This window comes from Vidua chalybeata, chromosome 3 (genome assembly GCF_026979565.1).
Source record: "Vidua chalybeata isolate OUT-0048 chromosome 3, bVidCha1 merged haplotype, whole genome shotgun sequence".
Taxonomy (NCBI): domain Eukaryota; kingdom Metazoa; phylum Chordata; class Aves; order Passeriformes; family Viduidae; genus Vidua; species Vidua chalybeata.
In genome coordinates, this window is record NC_071532.1 from 4452577 (window position 1) to 4474485 (window position 21909).

The 21909-nt window shown below is 46.5% G+C and overlaps 1 protein-coding gene across 2 annotated transcripts; it reads left to right on the forward strand.

Moving 5' to 3' along the window:
- Window positions 1-1066: 1066 nt before the first annotated feature.
- UGP2 (UDP-glucose pyrophosphorylase 2) lies at window positions 1067-21704 on the forward strand. Of its 2 annotated transcripts, none has more exons than XM_053939513.1 (10): window positions 1067-1145; window positions 7336-7463; window positions 7999-8106; window positions 14944-15129; window positions 16559-16692; window positions 17308-17605; window positions 18583-18780; window positions 18947-19189; window positions 19592-19696; window positions 20621-21704. In XM_053939513.1, exons 2-10 carry the CDS (start codon window positions 7350-7352, stop codon window positions 20726-20728), a joined length of 1494 nt encoding a protein of 497 aa, XP_053795488.1. In that variant the 5' UTR covers window positions 1067-1145; window positions 7336-7349; the 3' UTR covers window positions 20729-21704. The 2 variants fall into 2 exon arrangements, with proteins under 2 accessions (XP_053795488.1, XP_053795487.1); XM_053939512.1 differs by lacking the exon at window positions 1067-1145 and adding an exon at window positions 1529-1732.
- Window positions 21705-21909: the final 205 nt, after the last annotated feature.

The following is a 21909-nucleotide window of genomic DNA, read 5'->3' on the forward strand; positions in this document are numbered from 1 at the left end:
AGTAAAAATCAGGGTGGGGATTTACCTGCAGGGGGCTGGGGGGTATTTATGGCAGGCAGGGTCACTGGGGTTTCTACCAGAACTGGGTGTCACCACAGTGCACAGGGAAGCCCAAACACTGCTGGGAAGTGTCTGCAGGCAAAAATAGGGAAAGTATTTGGCAAAGAGAGAAATCACAGCCTAGCTCAGGAGCAACCATTGGCCTCTGGCATCCATGTGCTTCCCAGGGCCACGGCACCTCCCCAGCACTGAGCGTGGCCATAAACCTGGGTGGAAAGCCATGGGCGGACACGATTTAACTCACGGTACACTCCACAAATCAGAGACACTTAGCAGAATCACAGAATCAATCAGGTTGGGAAAGACCTCGGGGAGCATCGAGTCCAACCCATGACCGAACACACCAAGGTCAGACCGGGGCACCGAGTGCCACCTCCAGTCTTCCCTGAAACGCCTCCAGGGCCGGGGACTCCACCACCTCCCCGGGCAGCCCATTCCAGGGTCAAACGTGACATTCCAATGTCGCTCCCTGAAGAAATTCTTCTTACTGGCCAACCAAAACCTCCTGTGGCGCAGCTCGAGGCCGTGTCCTCACCCAGGCAGAAACCGGCAGGACGGGAAGAGGCCGAGTCCCACCCGGCTGCAGCCTCCTGCCAGGGAGCTGTGGGGCCTGAAGGCCGCCCCGAGCCCCCTGCACCACGGCCGGCCGCCGCTCCCGGTAGCCGTGTCCCGGACGCTCCGCCGGCCCCGCTTCCCCCTGGACCCCGCTCCGGGGAGCCGTGTCCCGGACGCTCCGCCGGCCCCGCGTCCCCCTAGTCCCCGCTCCGGGGAGCCGTGTCCGGGACGCTCCGCCGGCCCCGCGTCCCCCTAGTCCCCGCTCCGGGGAGCCGTGTCCCGGACGCTCCGCCGGCCCCGCGTCCCCCCGGCCGCCGCTCCCGCCCCGCTTCCCGCGGCCGCCGCTCGGGGCCTGGGGGCGGCTCCCGGGCCCCGCCCACTTCCGGCGGCGGCGGCGGCGGCGGCGGCGGCGCGCGCGAGGGGCCCGCCGGGATGGGCGCGGGCCCCGCCCCCGCCGCGGGGGGAGGGGGTGGGCGGGGGCGCGCGCGGCACGCGGGTCCCGCCCCCCGCCCGCGGTGCCGCAGGACGAGGTGGGTTCGGCGCGGCCGCCGCCGGCACCGCCCGGCCCGAGCGGGGTGGGCCCTGCGGCTCGGCTCGGCTCGGCTCGGCCCGGCCCGGCCCGGGGCGAAGGTGGGGCGGGGCGGGGCCGCCCCCGGCCTGGCGGCCGCGCGGGGCGGGCGGAGCGCGGGGCGGCCGCGCCGGCCCGGCCCGGCCCGGCCTGTCCCGTCCCATCGCGTCCCGGAGCGGGGAGGAGCCGCGCCGGGAGCTCCCCGGGGAGGCGGGCGGCCCGACCCGGCGGGGAGGGGAGGGGAGGGTCGGGGGTGGCGAAACCCGGGGCGCGGCGGGTCCGCCTCTTCCATTGATGAAATTTAAATTGCTCGGGGTTCGCCGCCCGCCCGCCGGCCCGGGAGGGACTGCTCGGCGGAGGGGCAGCGCGGCGGGCGGGCGGGAGCTCCCAGCGAGGCCGGGGTCGCCGCCTCTCCCGCCGCAGGCGCGGCAGCCGCGCTCCGGCCCTTCGCTGCCCGCCGCGGGGCGGAACCCCCCGAGCGAGGCGCTCCGCGTTTGCCCAAGTGCTTGTTTATTTATTAAAGCGCGAAAATGTCGGCTCTCCTGCAAGGTAAGCTGACGCGCCTTGTTTTTCTCGGCCCCTCCGCCGTGCCTCCGGGGGCTGCGCTGTGTTTTGGGTCCGCGCTCCCGGTGGCTCGGGGGCAGCCGCCGGGCTGCGATGTGCCCGGGCTGCCCCGGAGCCCTGTCCGGGATCCGGCGGCGGGGCCGGCCCGGCTCGGCTCGGTTCGGCTGTGCGGGCGCACGGCGGGACCGGGCGGCGGGGCTGCGCCCGGGGCTGTGCGCGGCCAGGGGCTGGGGGACCTCGCCAGCGCAAATCTCCCCTGTCCGCTGAGCCGTCTGGTAAAGTTGCGGGGGGATGGATGCCGAGGTTGAATATCTTCCCCCTTTTTTTTTTCTCCTTTTTTAGTTATTTTCCTTTTTTTTTTTTTTCCCTCTCTTTTTTTTTTTTTTCCGAGGCTTGAGTGTGTTTTGGCGTTTTTTTGATCCCAGTAGGCTCCGGCGCTCTCCTTTACTCCTCTCCGCATGTGTGAGCGTTTGTGTGTACGTGGTCTGAGTTTTGGATTCCCTGTGTAACAGGGAACCAGCCTGCAAGAGGTCATTTTGGGAAGAAAAATTACTTTGGTGCATTGCCGTTGCAGTTTTCTTTCCCTGTTTTCCTATAGTCCTCGTGGTGCGGGTGTGCTTTTTTTGTAATGAAATACGTGCCTATAGGGTTCCTTAATATAAATCCACGCGGGCCTGTCAACAAATGCAATGCTGCCTGCAGAAGGAACACGAGTAGGTCGTTTGCTCTACAAACTTGGGTGTTGCAGGCAGCTGAGGGCCTTGGCAGGCTCTGGGGAATCACTGTCCATCGCACAGTGGATGTCCAGGGCTGGGCAATGCTGGCTGTGACAATGCGAAGGCATCACCTGTCAACAAATGCCCTGTGACACCTGGGCAGAAAGCAGGCAGCTGGAGGAGGAAGGTGTTGCCAGCAGGTTGCTCAACCGGCCACTCTGAAAAGTTATCAAGATAAGCCCTTGTGAAGTTGATTAGGGAAATAGATTGCTGTTTGTTCTTTTTAAATGGAATTGGCTTATCTCAGACTACTGCTGAAGGTAGCCATCTTGCAGAGAAGTGCTGTTATTTCTGAAACAGAAAGCTGTAGAAACCTATGTAATGATCATAATTGGTTTTTAAAATATTACCACAGATTCGACAATCCTGAAAGCCTTAAAAAAAAACCCCAAAACCATCCACTGTTTAGATAGTCTTTTGTCAGGCCAATAGTACTAAAACATGTTGTCATGTCAAGTGATATTTTTAGCATGAGGATCATCTGCTAAACTGAGAAATTCAGCTGTGTCTGACTGTGACACCTAAATTCTTGGTGTGTGCAGCTGGCGGGAGCAGCTTCCTAGGTTGCAAATTTCTGAGTTAGCTCAGGCTAATGTGCTCATCTGTCAAGAAGAGTCAGGGCATAAGGGTTTTACTTCACGTATGCTTCAGTTCAGCATGTTTTGGCAAATTTTGCCTCTAGTAGTAGGAAAGTGTTTTGTAGAGGCTGAGTGGGTATGTTCAGTTCTAAAATTCAAAGTAGTATTCGTTAGCATTGCACGTTATAGTGTGGGTATTTAAAGAGACAGACTTTTATCCCTGCCAGAGATAAAAATTGCCTTGAACTTTAAGCGGAATCATTGGAAGTTAAGGCATTCACTCTGTACCCTGAGCACAGAGTTCAAGGGTAGAGCATTTAAAGTTTAGCTGAGTGTTGTAACTTACTGGCCACCCTTCTTGGTTTTTATGTGTTTCTCTGGCTCCAGGGAGACCTAAATAATTTTCTGCTGTAGGTCTTTCTGTATGCTTACTTGGATTGCAAAAGTAATCGCAATTCCTAACCCTCAGCCCGAGATTCCCTACTTTTTCATGAGAGAAGTTCTTGCTTGACTTGTCCCACAACTCCCTCCTGTGCTGCCTCCTTGTACACATGGTACCAAGGCAGTGAAGTTCTTTTCTGAGTGGATTAATGAACGAAACTAATCCATCTTAACGTTTTCTCTGCTTTTAATGTAGAATGAGAGGAAGGACAGCAGAAAGGAAATAATGTGCAAGCTCCCTCAGTAAGAGGTGACCACTGTTCTGTTCTTGTGCAGTTTTCCTGAGGAGATCTGCCCCTCGTATTGTTTCTGGTAGTGTGCAAAGTCCTCCTTTTTATTAGCTTGCTCTGGTGTACCGTGATTTGTTTTTTCACACAGCAATTATAAAATTCGGCATCATAAACCTGCCAATACTCTTCTGTGTGCTGTAGCTTGTGCTGTGAGGGCAGGGGCCAGGTTAGCAGTCAGAGCAGAGCACAAAAGCCTGCTAGAAATAACAGTGGGTGGGGGCAGGAGGGTTGGAGTGAAATTCTCCATGCACCAAACAGCAGCATGAACTTGACTGAAGTGCCGTTGCTGTCTCTGCTGCTTGGGGGAACACTTTCTACCAAAGGCATTAACGTGAGATGTCCTGTGTGGTTGTTTCTGCAAAGCCCAGTGTTCTCCAAAGTCTCAGCCATTTAGTCATGCTTTTCTGGTCTGTGCTCATTTCCTGTGTGGGCAGGTCCCCCAAGAGTCTTCCACTACCTTATCCCACCCTTTCTTACGTCTGACGAGTGTTCAAGAGCGCTGGTTTCACAAAAGTGGGCTTAGGCTGAAATATGAGGCATTGGTTGCGAAATAGCTTGGAAGAGGCATTTCTTTTTAACATAATTTCAGATTTTATTTTTTGGCCATGTGTATCCTTGGAAATCTCTTCCTGCGGTTATTCAGCACCCCAGCCTCTCGTCTGATTTTTAGAGGCACAGTAACTACTTTTCATTATGGCCTTAGGAAGTTTTAGTTGCCTGCAGGGAAGAGCTGCTTTCAGATATGCAGTTGCACTGGCCTTTCAACTTCCTTGTTTCAGCTGGCTGAAAAGGGAAATCAGTCTTCACCCAGGCTGTTAAATTCTGCTGTAGTTCGTGTTGAAGGACTGCAGTTGTCTTTCTGCCAGCTGTAGGCTGAGATGTGTGAATACCAGCTCCTTCCCAAAAACTCTGAGGGGCAGCAGGAGCAACTAGAGCCACGTTCACTCATATCATGCACCAGTACTGCTTTGGGGAGCCTTTAAAGAGTGCAGCCCAAGTCCTGGTGGTTATTTCCAAGATAAATGCTCAAAGCTCTGCCTCACAGTGGCGTGATAAGAGCAGAAGAGCTGTCGCTTGCTGTTTCTCTTGGCTCTTAGTTACAGTAGTCACATTCTTACCTATGCAGAATAGATACTTTTCTTGTACCAGGCAAGCACGTGTTTTTATGGACTCCAGCCATGTCCTTCCTCTCTCTTTCCCTGTAATAATAATAAGTGGACTAACAGCACTAGCAATGCTGTGCCTGAGCAGCTGTGTCCTGACACACTGGGTCTGGATGAGGCTGAGGGGTCGCAGTAGTTGATAAATGTTAAATGAAAAGCCAAAATATCCCCACTGAAGGGTACGGAGCTGGCAGCTTTGGCAGGCTGGGGTTTGGTAAGAGCTGTCCCAACCAGTTGCTGCTCTGCGTGCCTGATGCCTGGTATTGGAAAAAGCAACAGGTCTGCTTTGCTTTCCTGTGAGGATGTTGGTGATCAAACATGTTCAGTATTTGCTCATTGAGTTTGTGAAGAACCTAGAATATTACAGAAAAAAAAAAAAAAAGACCCCTAAACTAGGATGTTGTCATAGATTTACTTTTATGATGCCTTTTTATCTCTGTTTGTTTGTGATGTTGCTTAGTCTCTAAGTGCTTATTTCTGGTAGACACAAATATTTTTGGCTAATATGAGCAGAAACAAGCTTTTCCTACTTGCATGGCAGCCCCATGAGGGGAGGCTGGCTGTGCCTCCCTCAGCCCCAGTGTGTTCCACGGCACGACTGAAGGTCTCTGCTGAGATTTGGGATTTGCAGAGTTCCTTACGAGATGTGTTGCATCACACTGGGAGGTTCAGATGTTTTACAGGTCGGCCAGAAATGAGAAATGGCCACTGTTGTTGTTGTTGTAGCAGAAGTGGTGTATTATAACATGCTGCAGGGAGGATTAGAAACATATCAAAGCATCTCCTGGCAGTTGTTTCGGTGTCCATCACCCCAAAGGGCAGGAATGAAAGGAATACTTGTAGCAGCTTGGTGTTAAGCATGAAGCTGGTACAGACCTCCTTGTTTTTCTGTAGGAAAAAGTGCTTCCTGGTGGAGAGCTGTCTGTGCTTTTACACATTTGACCCGGAAAGATACACCTAACAGGCTTCCAACTCTTACCTGTTTTTACTCCTAAATGAAGCATTTGATTTAAAAAAGGACCTATTGTTCGGTGTACTGTTCATCTTGAGCTGGTGTTTTCCCGTGTTGCACCACACATACTATGTGCACTGCAGCACTTGTCTGTCTTTTTTTTTTTTTTTTTTTTTCTCCCTCCCCTACCTGCAAAACAGTGCAGTCAGGAAAATGGCTTCTGTGGGCTTCAAAGCAAGGATTAGATACTGTCACTGAGGCTGAGGCTGTGGAATACTTTGCTTAGAAAAATAAAATAAAATCAAAATTGCATTAAAATGACCCATCTTTGGCTTTCTTAGACATTCTCAATAGAAGAGCCTTTTAATGCATGTTCTCAATAAGTAGACTTTAAATGCAGGTTCCTCTTTTAACAATGTTTTCTGTCAGTGTCGCTCTGTTCACTTGTAAAGTTTCCTCCCATCCCTTTTTTGCACTAGTATTCAGGGTGTTTCTAAAATCCAGCTATATTTGGCAATACATCACTCCCTGTGTTACAGGGAAGTGATCACTCAAGGGATTTGGCAGAAATTAAATTAACTGAGGTCTTTAGAGAACATACTCAGAATGTCTTTTGAGAATACGCTCGCTTCCAATGCTTTCTGTTGGAAAATAAAGTCGTGTTCTCTCCCAGTTCTTCCTGCAGGGTAAACTTTATAGAATATTTGTGTATGTACTCTTTTTCACGTTTGTGGAGTTTATCACTCTCAAAAACAAAACAAATGCTGAAGTGATAGACAGCCCAATTTTCTAGGTTGCTTAGTAACTGAAATGCATGCTGTAGTGTGAAAATACTCATGACAAAGTAAGGGAATGTTTACTGGAACAAACAGAAGATCCTGTGAAAGTGCACTGTGTAAATAATTAAAGCTTATGTTTTTATTTGCTTGTGGAACAGAGGGATACCTTCAATCACAGTATTCTACATAACTTTTCAGTAAGAAAATTCTTCTTTTTCACACTTCTACTAGATAAAGTGTGTTGATGTGGTAGGATGTGACTTCTCTAGTAGAAAAGTGCAGTGCTGCAGATTTTTGGATACTTCTTGAGATGGACCGTTGGTCCTTTGGGGTACTTTTGAGTTTTGAAAAGAAGGGTCACTATTCTTTGGGCCCAGTTTAAGAGCTGTTCCCCAAGTAACTAGGAACAAAAACTTTAGATTCCTGGAATGCTAGCACAGTGATAAAACAAGACTGGATTTTATGAGCTTATCAGTCTTTTTCAAGAAAACTGAAGGCTATTTGTAATCTAAATAAGCTAGTTGGGTTTTTGTGTTTTTTTTTTTTGGTTTTTTTTTTTTTTTTTTTTTTTTTGATTTTTAAAAAAAATTTCTTTTGTTTTTATTCAAGATTTCAGCAAAGCAATGTCTCAAGCTGGCTCCTCACAGTTTCAGGAAGTCATTCGGCAGGAGCTGGAGTACTCAATGAAAGTAGAACTCGATAAGATCCTTGCGACCGCACACTCAAATGAGATAGAGGTAAGGAGCACACAGTGGATGCTGCTCAGAGCATGAGAAATGGGATCCAGGACACTGAGGCAAGTCTCAGAAAGGAGATAAATCACAGATTTCCAGGTCCTTATTTTTAGGACGTGCTCTGATCCTGTGTGGAAGAGTAGCCAGGATACAGTGTCAGTAGGAGACTTTCTGTTCTCTCTAGACTGGGTGACAGAGTTATTAAGTGTTTAATCATCTTTACTTATTAAAGGTTCTGTGTAATCTTCAATGGATTACAGAAAGGGAGGGTAAAGCTGTTATCTTAAATGTTGGGCCAAATTGTAATGGTTATGATTTTGATAAAAGACTTGTTTTATAGGTTTCCAAGTTGGTTTTGTACTCAGAATTTTAGTGAAAATGAGCTTTTGGTAACTTCTGGAATTTTACCTAAAGGTTACTTCAGTGCTAATGAAATTACTCTCGTGAATAGACTGCACATCAATTTGTAGAAATGCTTCTGTGATTGAGTAGGTGTGCATTGAATACCAGCATTAACTAATACATTTCTTCTTTGTAGCACACTAAAAAGGACCTGGAAGGATTTAAGAAGCTATTTCATAGATTCCTACAAGAAAAGGGACCATCTGTGGACTGGGGGAAGATTCAGAGACCTCCAGAAGATTCTGTAAGTTGTGATTAAGTGACAGTTTGTAAGGAAAATAAAACTGATAATTGCTACTTAAAGCAAATTATGTATTATCCCAACAAATGGGTCTGCCATGGTTCTATAAAACCATGTAGGACAATACTTGGGGTTCTAACTGAGAAATAATTATTTGTTGACATATGTTGTATGTCTTCCTGAACATCAGGTTCTGCTTACCATACGTGTCAAATTCTTTGGTATTATTTTGTTAGCTGCTCTGGGAGCAGAGGAACAAAATGGGACAGATGCCACCTCACCATTTGGTGCCTTCTCTGGAGTAAACCTGTGTTAGAGGGGGAGTAGGGAGGACCCTTGTTCCCATTTCCCTCCTGCCTCTTGAAGAGGGTTGCACATCTCAGATGAGACTGTTTCCAGCAATCCTTTATGTTTAATAATTTGAAAGGGACATATGGCAAGTGGGCTGGGTAATAGATCTCATTTAGCAACTTCTGTAACCTGCAGCAGCTCAGTAAAAGTGAGGGATCTGAAACAAGGAGTTGACTGTAGGAGGTTTTGGAGCCTGATTTTCTAATGTTGTCTATGTTGTTGTAACTTATAACCTGTAATTTGAGCTGCTGCTGAAAAAGCACTATGTATTTTCTCAGCACTGTTTAGTACTGAAATAAATACTTCCTATTAAACCTAACCTCATTTTACTGATTCATCAGTGGCCTTAGGCTGTCCTTTGACTCCTGTGTAACGAATGGTGTAGTTGTGCTACAAACTCTTTGCTTTTCCCAGCCTAGTGATCTTGGCATATTGCAGGAGTTCTGTGTGCTCCCAGGCCTGTGGCTTCTCTGAGGCTCTCTGTGTGCCTCAATCGAGGCTCTGTTCCCCATGAAAGGCAGGCTGTCCAGTTACTTCCAGAACAGATGCAGGGCTGCTCTATAAAGCGTTGAAGAATGATGCTGTTTTAGAGCAAGTCTAGGGTTTTTCCAAGGTTGAGTGTTTTCTTTTAACTTCAAAAACATGTGATGTCTCTCTTTTCTGTACTGTAACAGTGAATGAAGTGTTGCTTTGGAGAGAGAAGTCTGCCCTCAATGATGAGGCCAGGGTGGGAAATTGGACTTCTAGATAAGATGACTTACAAGGAAGGCTGAAGAAAAGGGGATTTCTTTCAGTGTAGGGGGGCTGAGACTCTGGGGTGGGGGTGATAGGTCCTTTAAATATGTAAGAAAGCAGTTAGGACAATCAAAGGAATAAATTGTTCCCTGTGCCAAGAGAAGGGATTGAATTACAGAAGTTTGATGCGAGTGAATGGCTGCTTTGTGGAGAGGAAGAGCTGTTGTCTATTTTTCAAGTTTTGCACACCTTCAGTGGAATAACTTACAAGTTCTGTAGAGGTCTGAAAGTCATCTGGAGGTAGGACATCTGGAGCAGATGTCAAAGTGGAGGTTGTGGTAAGGCTCTGAAATGGACTGGGGGCATATTGCCAGGCATGGCAAGCTGCTAAAGAAGAACTAACTTAAGGTCACAGAGGGCTGAGTGGAGAAGGGCAGAATTAGAAAGAGTCTCTCTCTTATTTCCTTATGGCCTGTACTACTCATTCTCAAATGTGTCCCTGTGCTATGTAGCAACTTCTGATGAGAGAGAGAAAGGTAAGAATTCTGCAAAATCAGTGACCTGCAAAATCAGGTCTGATGAGATGCATGCATGATGGGAAATGAAATTTTGCTTCCTAGCATGAGTTGTAAATCATGCTTGTGCCACAGAAGAGAGCTAGGGCAAAATATCTGCAAACAAACTTCCTTCTGTGCCTTCTTTACTTCATAGTAAATTTCTTTAGGGATACTTGGACTTCCTGATCTGACAGGACGTGGGTTTGAGTGCTTATGAAAAGTGAGAGCAGAGTTAAATTTCTTTTTTTTTTTTTTTCTTTTCTCCTTTCTGCTGACCATAAGATTTCTATCTCTCCCTGCTGTATCCACTCCCTCCTTTTTAATGCATCAGTCATGTCAGGGACATACTATGGAAAATGAAAAGGGTTCCTCATAAGACACATTCCAAGGGATCTCCTCCCAAATTTTTCTTTACTGAGGAGTATGACTTATGGAATTATTAAATAAAAGATGATTTCATAAAGATCAGAATTTCAGAGTTACTGGTCTAGCTAGTATGGGTAAGAGCAGTATGAGCTTTTAGAAGGGATAAAGAGGGATAACTTTTGAAAGACTGCAGTATTGAGTTCTTTGGGACAGGTATCCATCTGTGAACACATATTTTGAGTGCTTCTTTTCAGTTCCAACTGAGTTTTCTTTTCCTAGCTATAAAACCTCAGAGCATATTCTCCTTCTGCTGTTGTTAGAACAGCACAGGGGTTGGTGTATAGAAAAAGTGTTTGCTGGTAATCTTGCAAGTCATTTATACTTGCAAGTGATTTATAATTGCCTGTAGGGATGACCTTGTTTTATGAGGTGGTGGGATGCTTGGCTGCTTGGAGAATTTCACACTGCAAGGATCATGGCCTAGAAAGCACCAAATTCTTTGCAGTGTGAACTGATTTGCCTGTGATTGTTTTGGAGAATTGCTTTGCTGCTGGGAATTCTGGCAAGTCTAATCTTCAGCTGATCCCTAGTAGAGCAAAAGGCATATGTTGGGGTGTCTATGTGCCTCTGTGTGTATAAATACAGACATATGTGTGTATCTGTAAACAGAGGTACACAAAAGATCTCCCAAAGTGTGGGTTTGTTGCTTGTTTATTTATTTAGCAGCTTTAAAAAGTTCATGAATAGTTTATTGGATTTATGGGCTTTGTCTTTTAGGTGGGGAAGAGTGTTTCAGGCTTTTGCCCAGTGCCAAGGGACAGTGCTGTGCAGAAGCAGAATTTCTGATGAGACTTCTGTAGACCATCTAGTGTGTTATCTTGTATTTGTTCTCTGAATGTAGAAGCTTCTGCTTCTTCCTGAAGACAAATAAAGTCTCCTGTCAGTAAATTGAAACAGAAATTATTGCTTTGTAGTATTTCTGGTTTTCTCTGCAGTGGGATATTTCATCCCTGATCTCCACATTTTCAGTGTAACATCTGATACTGATGACAGTAACAGAAGACTGAACCCATTTCACACTATATTGGTAAACCTCTGCCTTGTTTTTTCCTTCCAGATGCTTTGCTTTCATATGTCCAAAGGCTTACAGTGATAGCTCGCATAGTTAGGACCCATTACTGTTACAGTCTCCAGAGAAGAAAGTACACTGAGAGTGCCAGTTAACAGGGAGAGGAGGTAAAGAATGTGGACATGGCAAGTGTAACTTAATCCCCTCGATGTAAATTACAGCCATCTGTTTGTTTGAATTGGAAGCAATAGCAAAGTCCTGCTGGGAGGCCTCTGAGAGAACTGCAGTGATCAAGTTAACCTCAGAACAGCAATGCAGAACCTCATCTGGGATGTAAAGAGAGCATCCAAAGCAATGTGAGTGTGAAAGGAGCTTGTCTATTAGAGCCTTTATTTTTTTCTTCCCCAGAGGTTGGATTCTTGTCTGCAGCTCAGCTTGTCACCTCAATGAGTTATATCAAGAAGGAAAAGAATGAATGTTATGCCCTTACTCAAAAGCTAAATATCTTCTTAATCTTCAACTTTGGAAACAGGTTTTAAGGGTTCACAGAATTGTGGAATGGTTTGGAAGGGATCTTAAAAATTGTCTTGTTCCACTGCCCTGCCCTGCACAGGGACACCAGATTGCTCCAAGCCGTATTCAACTTGGCCTTGAACACCTCCAGGGATGGGGCAGCCACAGCTTCTCTGGCTGATCTGTTCCTCTGCTTTACCACCCTCAGAGTAAAGAATTTCTTCCTAAGATCTGATCTAAATCTCTCCTTTTGCAGTTGAAAACTATTCCCCTTCTCCTATCTGTAGCAGCCTGTGTCAGAAGTCTCTTTTCCTCTGTAAGCCCCCTCTAGGTGCTGGAAGGCTGCTGGAAGATCTCCCAAAGCCTCCTCTTCTCCAGGCTGACCACCCCCAGCTCTCCTCACCCTGACCTCACAGGAGGGTTGTTCTCTCTCCCATCACCTTTGTGGCTCTCCTCTGCACTGCTCTAACAGGTCCACGGATTTCCTGTGCCAAGGACTCCAGACCTGGGTGCTGCACTGCAGGTGGGGTCTCACGAGGGCAGAGACCTTTTCATGTGGTGCTGTTTCTAGAACTGTCCCTTGGTGCTGAGTAAATGTTTCCTCTAACTGTAAGTAGATATTAACTAATAGGGGCGTCCTCCTTTCCTCTCTGCCCACGATGACAGCCCTGATGCTCATTTTGTCTGTCTCTGACAAACTCTTGCAAGCCTCCTTGCAGTAGGAGTAGGCTGCTGGAATCTGTTAGTCAAACTCCCAACATTGCCTCATCCAGGCTGTTCCAAGAAATCACTTCTGTGACATTGGCTGCAAAACAAAAGAAGCTGCATATGTCATCTTAGAGCAGTCCCAAAGCAGGGCTGCCAGACGTGTCTCAAAGTGAGCAGCACTGCAGCCATGCATCTGTAATGCATGTCATTCCTGCCCCTGCTTTTTCCTGAAGAACTTCCCCATCAGCACGCACTTGTCAAGCAAACCCTTAGAGCAAGAATTGATTTTTATTGCTGTGGAGCACTTCTCCAGTTGTGTATAGGCTTGTAGGTGTTTGTGCATATTAGTGCCTGCACATGGCTGGCACTGTTGGATTGATGGCACTGGCATCCAGCAGTCCTGGTGCTGCAGCGTTCCTGCTGGAACTTGACTTTTTGACATTTGTTATTCTCTGAATTAAAGACCCTTCAAGATCCGGGGCTTTATTGCCAAGTTGATGTTTCCAATGCCTGTGCCAGAAGAAACTGAAACATTTAATGAGGCTGAGTCATAAATTTTGTGTTGTAACTGGTGAAACATCCGGTAAACTGAGTCCTTGATGGAACTGTTACCTTCTTCAGGACTTCTGCTCTGAACATTCTGCAAAAGCTGGTTTCAGGCATGATAGTGAAAGCATCAAAAGGTTGTTGGCACTTTAGCAAAAGCAAATGATTTTTGAGGCAGTCTGGCCCCGAACTGAGTGTCAGACTTTCTGCTTTTTGTGAGTGATGCAAGAAGAACATACTGAGACTTGAAAGTTGAGATAATTTTTTTGGATGTCAGACAGTGTCAGAACATCATGGATGTGACTCACATCCCACCCAGCTAAAGCTCGAGATGAGATGTTTTTATTCCATGTACAGACTAATGCAGGGTGTTACTGACCTTGGAGTGGATGGGAAGCAGTAAATCTGAGTGTAAGTCTCTGTAGGTCCTGCTGGTAGCAGGATGTTCTTTGAGCTTCTTGATGTACCTCCAAGACATTAAACCCAGGATTGATCATCTCATTGTTAAGGAGAAGAACAGTTGTTTTTCAGGGTGTTTCAGCCTGGACATAATCTCTGTTGTTGACAAAGCACAGCAAGAGTCCACTTTTTGTGCACTTCTGTTCCTGAAAAGTTCTTGGCAGTTTGGAAGGAAGCTCCTGCCTGTGTCCTCATGAAATGACAGTGATTGTGGTGCTGCTTTCTGTCCCAGCCACAAGACCTCCACGTGGAGTTATCTTACTTTGCAATGCATCCTATAAGTTTTCCATATCCCATGGGCAGAATTTCCCTCCTGTGAGGGATCTGCCCTGATTGCTGCCCACGGTGTCCTGGAATGCTGGAATTGCACAAGCTGTCCTCTCTACCCCCACATATCCCAGTAAGAAATATGACTCTTGTTCCAGGGCAGTGTGAATTTCCATTTGAACCCCAGCCCTTGCCCAAAGCAAACACAGCTCTGAAAACTACTCTGTATGTATTTGGTTTTGGAAACCAGCTGTGGGTCTTACACACCCCTTATCAGAATTAAAATAATGTTCTAGCACCTAAAATGCTACAGCACTGGAACACCATGGCTTTTCTTCAAAAGAAAATCTCTAGAAAGGAAGGCTAAAAGATAATTGTATTGATTCTGGTCTAACAGTTTTGGCATGATTCTTACTGTGGCATTGTTACCATTATTTCTTTGACTTGAGTGCTTTGAGTTAGGGGACAGCAGTACCTAATGGGAGGCATACTGTCATCATGAGCCTGATTTTGCTCTCCAATCATGAGCCCCAAATGTAACCCAGACTCTGTTCTTAAACCTGTAGGAAACAGCTGTCAGTGAGGTAGCAGATTTCCTGTAAGGTCTGTTATGAGCTGGATGAACACATTGTGAAAAGAGCAGAATAAGAACTAGGAACTCTCTTCCACTCTGTATCAGTTTAGACTGAGTTAAAGAACCAACATTTTCCCAAGAACGTTGCCTTTGACAACCTCAGAGTGAAAAAAAAAAAAAAAAAAAAAAAACCAAACCCAAAAAAACCAAAACAATTTGAGTTTAAGCTGCTCAGGGAAGGAAAGTTACATGCCTTGCATGTAGAGCCTGGTTCTTAACTTGTGGCCTGACTGAAGGGGGAGAAGGGCCATCCTCTGGGGCAATGAGTTTGATGGTCCCCAAAGAATCCCCCTGCCCTTCTGCTGGGGAGGAACAGGATTGTGACAAGTGGCCTGACTTCTCATCTGCATGAAGCTAATGGTGCCTGGTGTCACAAAGTCTGTAGAACCTCTTGAGAAAAGAGGTTATTATAGTAACAAACCAGTTTTTTTGTATCATAACAGAACAGTTATTGTAGACTCACTTTGCAGATGTTCTTCAGTGTTATAAGGCATGTGAATAAATGTGGGGTTTATCACCAGACTGTAAGTTTTGAACGTTTTTAGGAGAAAGGAATTTCTTTCTGAATATCTGACTGCTGGGTCTTCGTTTTTTTTTGGTTTTTTTTTTTTTTTTTTGTTCATTTATTTTCCCAGATCCAGCCCTATGAGAAGATCAAGGCCAGAGGCCTGCCTGATAACATTGCTTCTGTCTTGAACAAGCTGGTGGTGGTGAAGCTCAATGGTGGCTTGGGCACAAGCATGGGCTGCAAAGGCCCCAAGAGCCTCATCGGGGTGCGGAACGAGAACACCTTCCTGGACCTGACAGTGCAGCAGATCGAGGTAATGTCTGAGGAGCTTTGGAGGAGGCAACACACACTGAGCTGCTCCTGCATGGCTTGTTAAGAGGGATCAAGTGGAGGCTTGCCAAAAGAAAAGAGGAGAGGGAGACGAGGTCTGGTCACGGTGCTGGGGTGAAGCAGAGAATTCAGTTGGGAAGAACAGACACGAAAGGGACGGTGCAGTCAGCGACTCAACTCTGTGCCCCCACATGATCCAGCCTGTGCACACCAGCCTGGACAGGGGGACTGTGTCCAGGAACACAAGCAGTCACACTGTAGAGCTTGTCTGGCCTGGCTAACTCCTGGGCTTGTTCCTGACTCCTCCAGCTGCAAGTTTATCTTTTCAAAAAAGGGGTTTTTTATGTGCGTTAGAACAAAGCTTTTCACAGCAGCTCCAAGTTCCTTCATGCATTTAAACTCTTGCACTGGAAGAAATTTGTTGGCATTTTCCTCTGAAGAAAGAAGAGCAAAAGAAAATAACAGCTGCTGGTGTTGGGAGAGGACATTTCAGCTTATGTTTTTAATGCTGAATATTCCTCCTAGAGCAGATAATGAAGACAGTTATTAGATTAGGAGATGGGTGTGCCTGCTCCCCGGTTTCTGGAGTGCCAACAGTTTTTGCCTCAGTGTGATGTTTGGAGTGGCTCTCCCATGTGTGTTAGATGGTTCTATGGCAAACTCAAATTTACATCCAACTGATGCAGCCCTTTCTCCAAAGCATCACTGTGGAAGTCTCTGCCTCCACCAAAGTGTAATGACCCCAAATGCTCCAGCAGGGGAGGGTGAGCTGATACACAAAGCTTAAAATTCACTGAAGGGTCTTTCTCTTTTCCCCCTGTACCTTCTGTTTTCAGTGGAACTGTTGTGATCTCTGATATTTTTTTTTTTTGCCTTTGTTGTGCACGTGGAAATGGTCTTATGTATTTTAACTCCATGCTATAGATTCCCAAATAATTAACATGGTGGCATTTCATTTATTATGTGCTCTTGATACAATTGTCCATCTCTCAGTCTGCTAAGAAAACGTGGAAGTGCTTCCTGTGCAGAGACAGTGTGGAAATGTCACCTTGACAGACTGCAACAATTTGATGGAAAACATGCCTTTTGTAATCAACAGTAGCTAAAACTTAAAGTGATCATTTTGTGGCATTGTGGTTTCAAATTTTAGATCTCAATGCAGGTTTAAAAACAAAGATTCACTAATTAAAAATACATTAATTAGTGTGAGTCTTATCTTTACAACTAACAAGGATTTATTTTCCTTTACCTGATGGATTATTCTTTTTGTAGCATAAGTGCATCTCCTTTTTTTTTATCCTGCATTCATTATTTCCAGTCTGTTTCACCTAATTTCTTTCTCTCAAAATCTCAGGTGTCAGGAGTTAAAGCTAATAATACATGCTGAATTTACCATTTATTTCCCATCTCAGCATTTAAACAAATCCTACAACACCGATGTTCCTCTGGTTCTCATGAATTCCTTCAACACAGACGATGACACAAAGAAAATCCTGCAGAAATACAGTCACAGCCGTGTGAAGATATATACTTTTAATCAAAGCAGGTATCAAAAGACTTCTCCACTTGGGTAGAAGGAAACAGCTTGTTTCTCCATAGTCCAAATGGGGTGGATTTGGCTTTGAGGTGCTGGGGTAGCAATGGTGTCTTCTGTACCTGTGTCCAGTCTCTCTTGGGCCTCGTGCAGAGACTGAAACATCAGGGGGTTGGGCAGAGTCAAGGGCAATGTATTAAAATTGGGGAGAGGGGGATGTGTGGGCCCCAGTTTCTAAGAAATGTACAAAGAGTGATGTGCTGGCCCCCTGATTCCTGAATTTGCTGTTAGTATCCTTGGGCTCTGGAGGGAGACAGACCATGGTTCCTTATGAAGAACAAACTCTAATCCAGGTGGCTTTTGGGGTCAGAGGGGTGTCTGATATGCTCTGGACCTGCCTGCCAGAGGAGAGTTGGTTTGCAGTGTGGCCTGAGAACCGTGCCTTTACATCCTTGAGTGGATAGATTGCATTCTGTAGCTTCTCAGTGACAGCTCAGAATTCCAGTTCAGCATACTCAGGAAAAGCACGCCTCCAGAAGCCCATAGGGCTGCACCTTCACTGTAATATTTTTATTTTATGCTAGTCTGACACTGGTGAGGATGTAACAAGACCCATTGTCCTCACAGGTATCCCAGAATTAACAAGGAAACTCTGCTGCCAATAGCCAAGGATGTCTCTTACTCAGGAGAGAACACGGAGTGCTGGTACCCTCCAGGCCATGGAGACATCTACGCCAGCTTCTACAACTCTGGGCTGCTGGACAACCTCATTGCAGAGGGGAAGGAATATATTTTTGTGTCCAATATAGATAATTTGGGTGCCACTGTGGACCTTTACATTCTTAACCACCTCATGAACCCACCCAATGGAAAACGCTGTGAATTTGTCATGGAAGTCACAAACAAAACCCGGGCGGATGTGAAGGTAAAGGGAGATGGGTGAGAGTCTGAGAGTGTTGGTGGCCATCTCCAGCTTCCTCTGAATCCATGGATTCAGGCATACACCCAGTCTCCTCACAGCTATTTTAGGCACCATTTAACACATCAGCTCAGACCTAATCTGAGATAGACAAAATCAGCAAGTTTAGGAAGTTGTAATTCGTGGAACAGATTTGATCTGTGTTCTGGGCAGCAGCAGATGAGGACAGTCTGGGCTGGCCTGGAAGCACGAGGGATTTGTGCAGGGTGCAAGTCACAAGCTCTGCACCTTCTCCAAACTGTCACCTACACTGGGGGCAGAAGCTTGAAGGTGGAAGCTTGAAAACAGCACTGAGGGCTGGGATGCAGCAGTTGTGTCTCACAGGAAACTGCCTGAGCCACTTCCCACCCCTGCATTGCACAGCTCTGTGTGGCACAGCTGCCCATCTGCTCCTGCCCTAGCCCCTGGCTTTGTGCAGAGTCCAGGAGTGACATTTCTCACAGGTTTATGACGTGTATGAAATACTTGTAGCCTGCAGTAATTTGTCCTGCTACTGTGCTCTGCCTCTCTTCTTTCGTACGTGAGAATGAGGATTTGGATTTTCTCTGTATTCATTAGGGAAGCTCTGACTTAGTCCAATAAAAGCACAGCAGATTTAATTTAGCTTTTGCTCCATCATCTAACAAAGTACTGCTGAGGGTGATTCTTGACAACAGCAACATTTGCAAAATACTCCCAACAACCTTCATTAAAGGAATTAACTGTCTTGGAGTGCTGAAATACGATCATTGGATGGTCCTGACTGTACTTTAAACATGCTCTATAATTAGTAACCTGGTAGCTGGTTACCAAAAACAAGAAATATGTTTTCTCTGGGGTTCAGCTTCAAATGCCAACAGACCAGTGCATCTGCCTGTGTTGAGGGGAGGATTTCTCTGGCTCCTCATGAGCAGGACTTAAACCCTCTCACTTGCCCCTTGCAGGGTGGCACGCTGACGCAGTACGAGAACAAGCTGAGGCTGGTGGAGATAGCTCAGGTCCCTAAAGCACACGTGGATGAATTCAAGTCTGTGTCGAAATTCAAAATATTCAACACCAACAATTTGTGGATTGCTCTGTCTGCAATTAAAAGGCTGCAAGAGAAGAATGCCATTGACATGGAGATCATTGTTAACCCAAAGGTAATCAGCTGGCAAGGGTTTAGAGGACACTGTCCCAAACAAACTTTTAGTTTCTGCTGCCTCACAGAGCCAGACTGGGGGTGAGGGCAGAGCTCTGGCTGACGTTGGGCTCCAGTTCTGAGTGCCAGGACCTGCTCCATGTGTTCACCTGAGTTTTCTCTTCCAGACTCTGGATGGAGGCTTGAATGTTATCCAGCTGGAGACCGCAGTGGGTGCTGCTATCAAGAGTTTTGAGAACTCTCTGGGGATAAACGTACCTCGTAGTCGTTTCCTGCCTGTGAAGACCACCTCGGATCTCTTGCTCGTGATGTCCAATCTGTACAGCCTTAACGCGGGGTCTCTGACGATGAGCGAGAAGCGCGAATTCCCAACGGTGCCTCTTGTCAAACTGGGAAGCTCCTTCACAAAGGTGAGCACCTCTTGGAGTAGAGATGCAGCTCATAGCAGTAGCTGAGGGAAAAGAGAGGTTTGCTTTATCTACCTCTGCACACCTGGGCCTTCCCTTTTGCTCTTTGTGAAGGCTGTGAGAACACAGGTATTTGCTGTGGATGTTGGGTGCTTCTGCAGCCCTCAGGGGAGGTGAGCTGGCTCTCTGTGCTCCCCAGGGCTCACCCAGCCTGGTGGGCAGCCCCCCTACTGTTCCTCACACTTGTTTCTGAAAGAAATCACAATTACAAAGTAGCAACTTTTGTATTGATGCATCTGTAGGTTATAGGAAGGTTCCTGAAGAGTGTTCAAGAGGCTCCTCCAATGCTTGTCTTAATCCACAGATGGCTTTAAAATGGTCTCTTTTATTTTCTCTTTCCAAAAGGTTCAAGATTACCTGCGGAGGTTTGAAAGTATTCCAGATATGCTGGAGCTGGATCATCTCACGGTTTCAGGTGATGTTACATTTGGGAAGAATGTTTCATTAAAGGTGAGTGTGCAGTGGGGATGCTGCTGCAATGAACATAACTGATCTCTGCTCCTTGACAATTGATCCTGAGGCAGTGCCTGTACACAGAGTCCATAGGAGCACTCCTGGGAATTGGGTAACTGGCCCAAAGATGGCAGAGGCCATGGCTGGACAGCGACCCTTGTGATGGAGTGCAGGATGTTGCTGCCAGAGCTGCTGCTCTATGCAGACCCAGGTTTATTTATGAACCTTGAAAGCACCAGAGACCTCACATCTCTGTTCAAACAGTACTGCCACCTCTGTCCTTTGGCTCAGCCCCACCTCCTTCCTAGGCTGGCCTTACCACCCCTTTTCAGGCCCTTTTGCATCGCTTTGGGGTTCTTGATTCATTAGTAAATGGTGCAGCTGAGCAAGTTAGTTTCTCTCAAATTCTTCCTTAGCATCTTGCCAGTCCTGGCAGCACCTGCAGTTCTCTAGGGCAGTTTGGCAGCTGCCAGGGGTAGAAGGTGGTGCTGCATCACCTGGCACAAGCTCAGGCTGTGGGCTCTGAGCTGTCCCTCTGTCCCCACATTTGCTGTTCAGCTGGAACAGGAGCCTTCCTGGGACACACCCAGGGGTGGGAGTAACATTTTTCCACTTTAAAGCAAGTAGACAAGACAAGAGCCCTTAGAGCAACCATGTCTTCAACTAAGTTACCAGTTCTGCTTGTAGGGTGATAGGATCTGGCATGGCAATTACAGAGGTTCCAGTAATACTTGTTTAAAACCTTTGTTCTGGGGGGAGAAGACCCCCAAATGTGTATGCAGAAACAATAAAACTAAATGCATTCAGGCTCTGGCTGTGGTACAGCTGACACCTGACTGCTCCTCCAGACAACCTATTCCCTCCTTCCACATCAACAGGTAAGAGGTTTCTGAACCCTTGTTTTCTTTTCTGTATCCCCAGGGAACAGTGATCATCATTGCAAACCACGGTGACAGGATTGACATCCCAGCTGGAGCTCTACTAGAGAACAAAATTGTATCTGGCAACCTGCGGATCCTGGACCACTGAGTCCAGGAGAGGGCACGGTCAGGGCTGGGGCTGCTGTGCCCAGCCAGCCTGGTCGTGGAAGAACCTTTTAAGCATTAGAAACCTAAGTACACAGAGGGCCTATGCTTTGTCATCTTCACAGTACCCTGCAGTATTAATTTAAAATTAATTTCTCTTGCTTATCTTTAAGCAGCCACATAAGCGCCATGGATGTGCGTAAATAATGCTTCAGTCCTTAAAGAGATTCTGTAACTCAGTTAATATAACCTTGAAGTGCAATACTGTTTGTCTCACGGGAAGATGGACAGATCTTCTTCGATAAGAAGTTCAGAGGCTCGCCTCAAATTCAGTAGTTTTGAATTGCTTGTAACTGCAGAAATAAAGCTGTGAAGCAATACATGTGGGACAACATGGTTGGCAACTCTGTGACGTTTTAGGAAGGCACAGTTGAAAACCAAAAGTTTCACTACTGCTAAACAGGCTCTTAAAACCCTGTATTTCATGTGCTCACAACCTGTAGCCCTCTTCAAACCCCCCCCAAACTACAAGTGGGATGTCCTATCCCAGTTGTATGTCGAGGTACTGGGGTAAGGCTGTCAATACCTCCATTTCCGTATTGTGAGAGTGGGAATCATCCGTGTTCCAAACTTGCCCAAAGAATCCAATACTTGAGAAAAATGCCTCAGTAGCCACGTGTGGTGTTTGCTTTTTCACATCCCATTTAAGACTGGATCTCCTGTTAATATCTTAATCTTTGATCTGCCCTCTTTTTTCAATAAATGGATCACGTTGACTACACCTATGTTCATATTGTCACAGCCATGTATGTTAATTTATCTTCTCTTGAGTTTCTAAATTTGTACAGGAATTGAAATCCCTGTCCTGATCACTATTGATTTCTTAATGTTTCTCTTGTATTTACATGCAGACAACTTTATTTTATAAGCTTAGTATAACACTGGTATGTATCATTAAAGAAGTCGGTCTTTAAAAACAACTGTGATTTTAGAGCTTTATTTTGACTGACAGTGAATGACACGTGTTATGCTACCAGGTCAGCATGCCTGGCTGAGGGCACCACAGGCACACGCACACACACACACACTGCAGCAGGGACCATTCCATGAGACATGATCACCTCAGGGTTAGGCACTCGACCAGGGTCAGGTACAGAGGGGTGAGGTGAGAAACGCAGGCACTTG

What these genes read in the sequence shown, in the direction of transcription:
- UGP2 (XM_053939512.1), top strand. An exon ending in AGAGACCTCCAGAAGATTCT is followed by an intron (nt 8,107 to 14,943) that starts GTAAGTTGTGAT and finishes TTATTTTCCCAG; the next exon opens with ATCCAGCCCTATGAGAAGAT. An exon ending in AGATCATTGTTAACCCAAAG is followed by an intron (nt 18,781 to 18,946) that starts GTAATCAGCTGG and finishes TTTCTCTTCCAG; the next exon opens with ACTCTGGATGGAGGCTTGAA.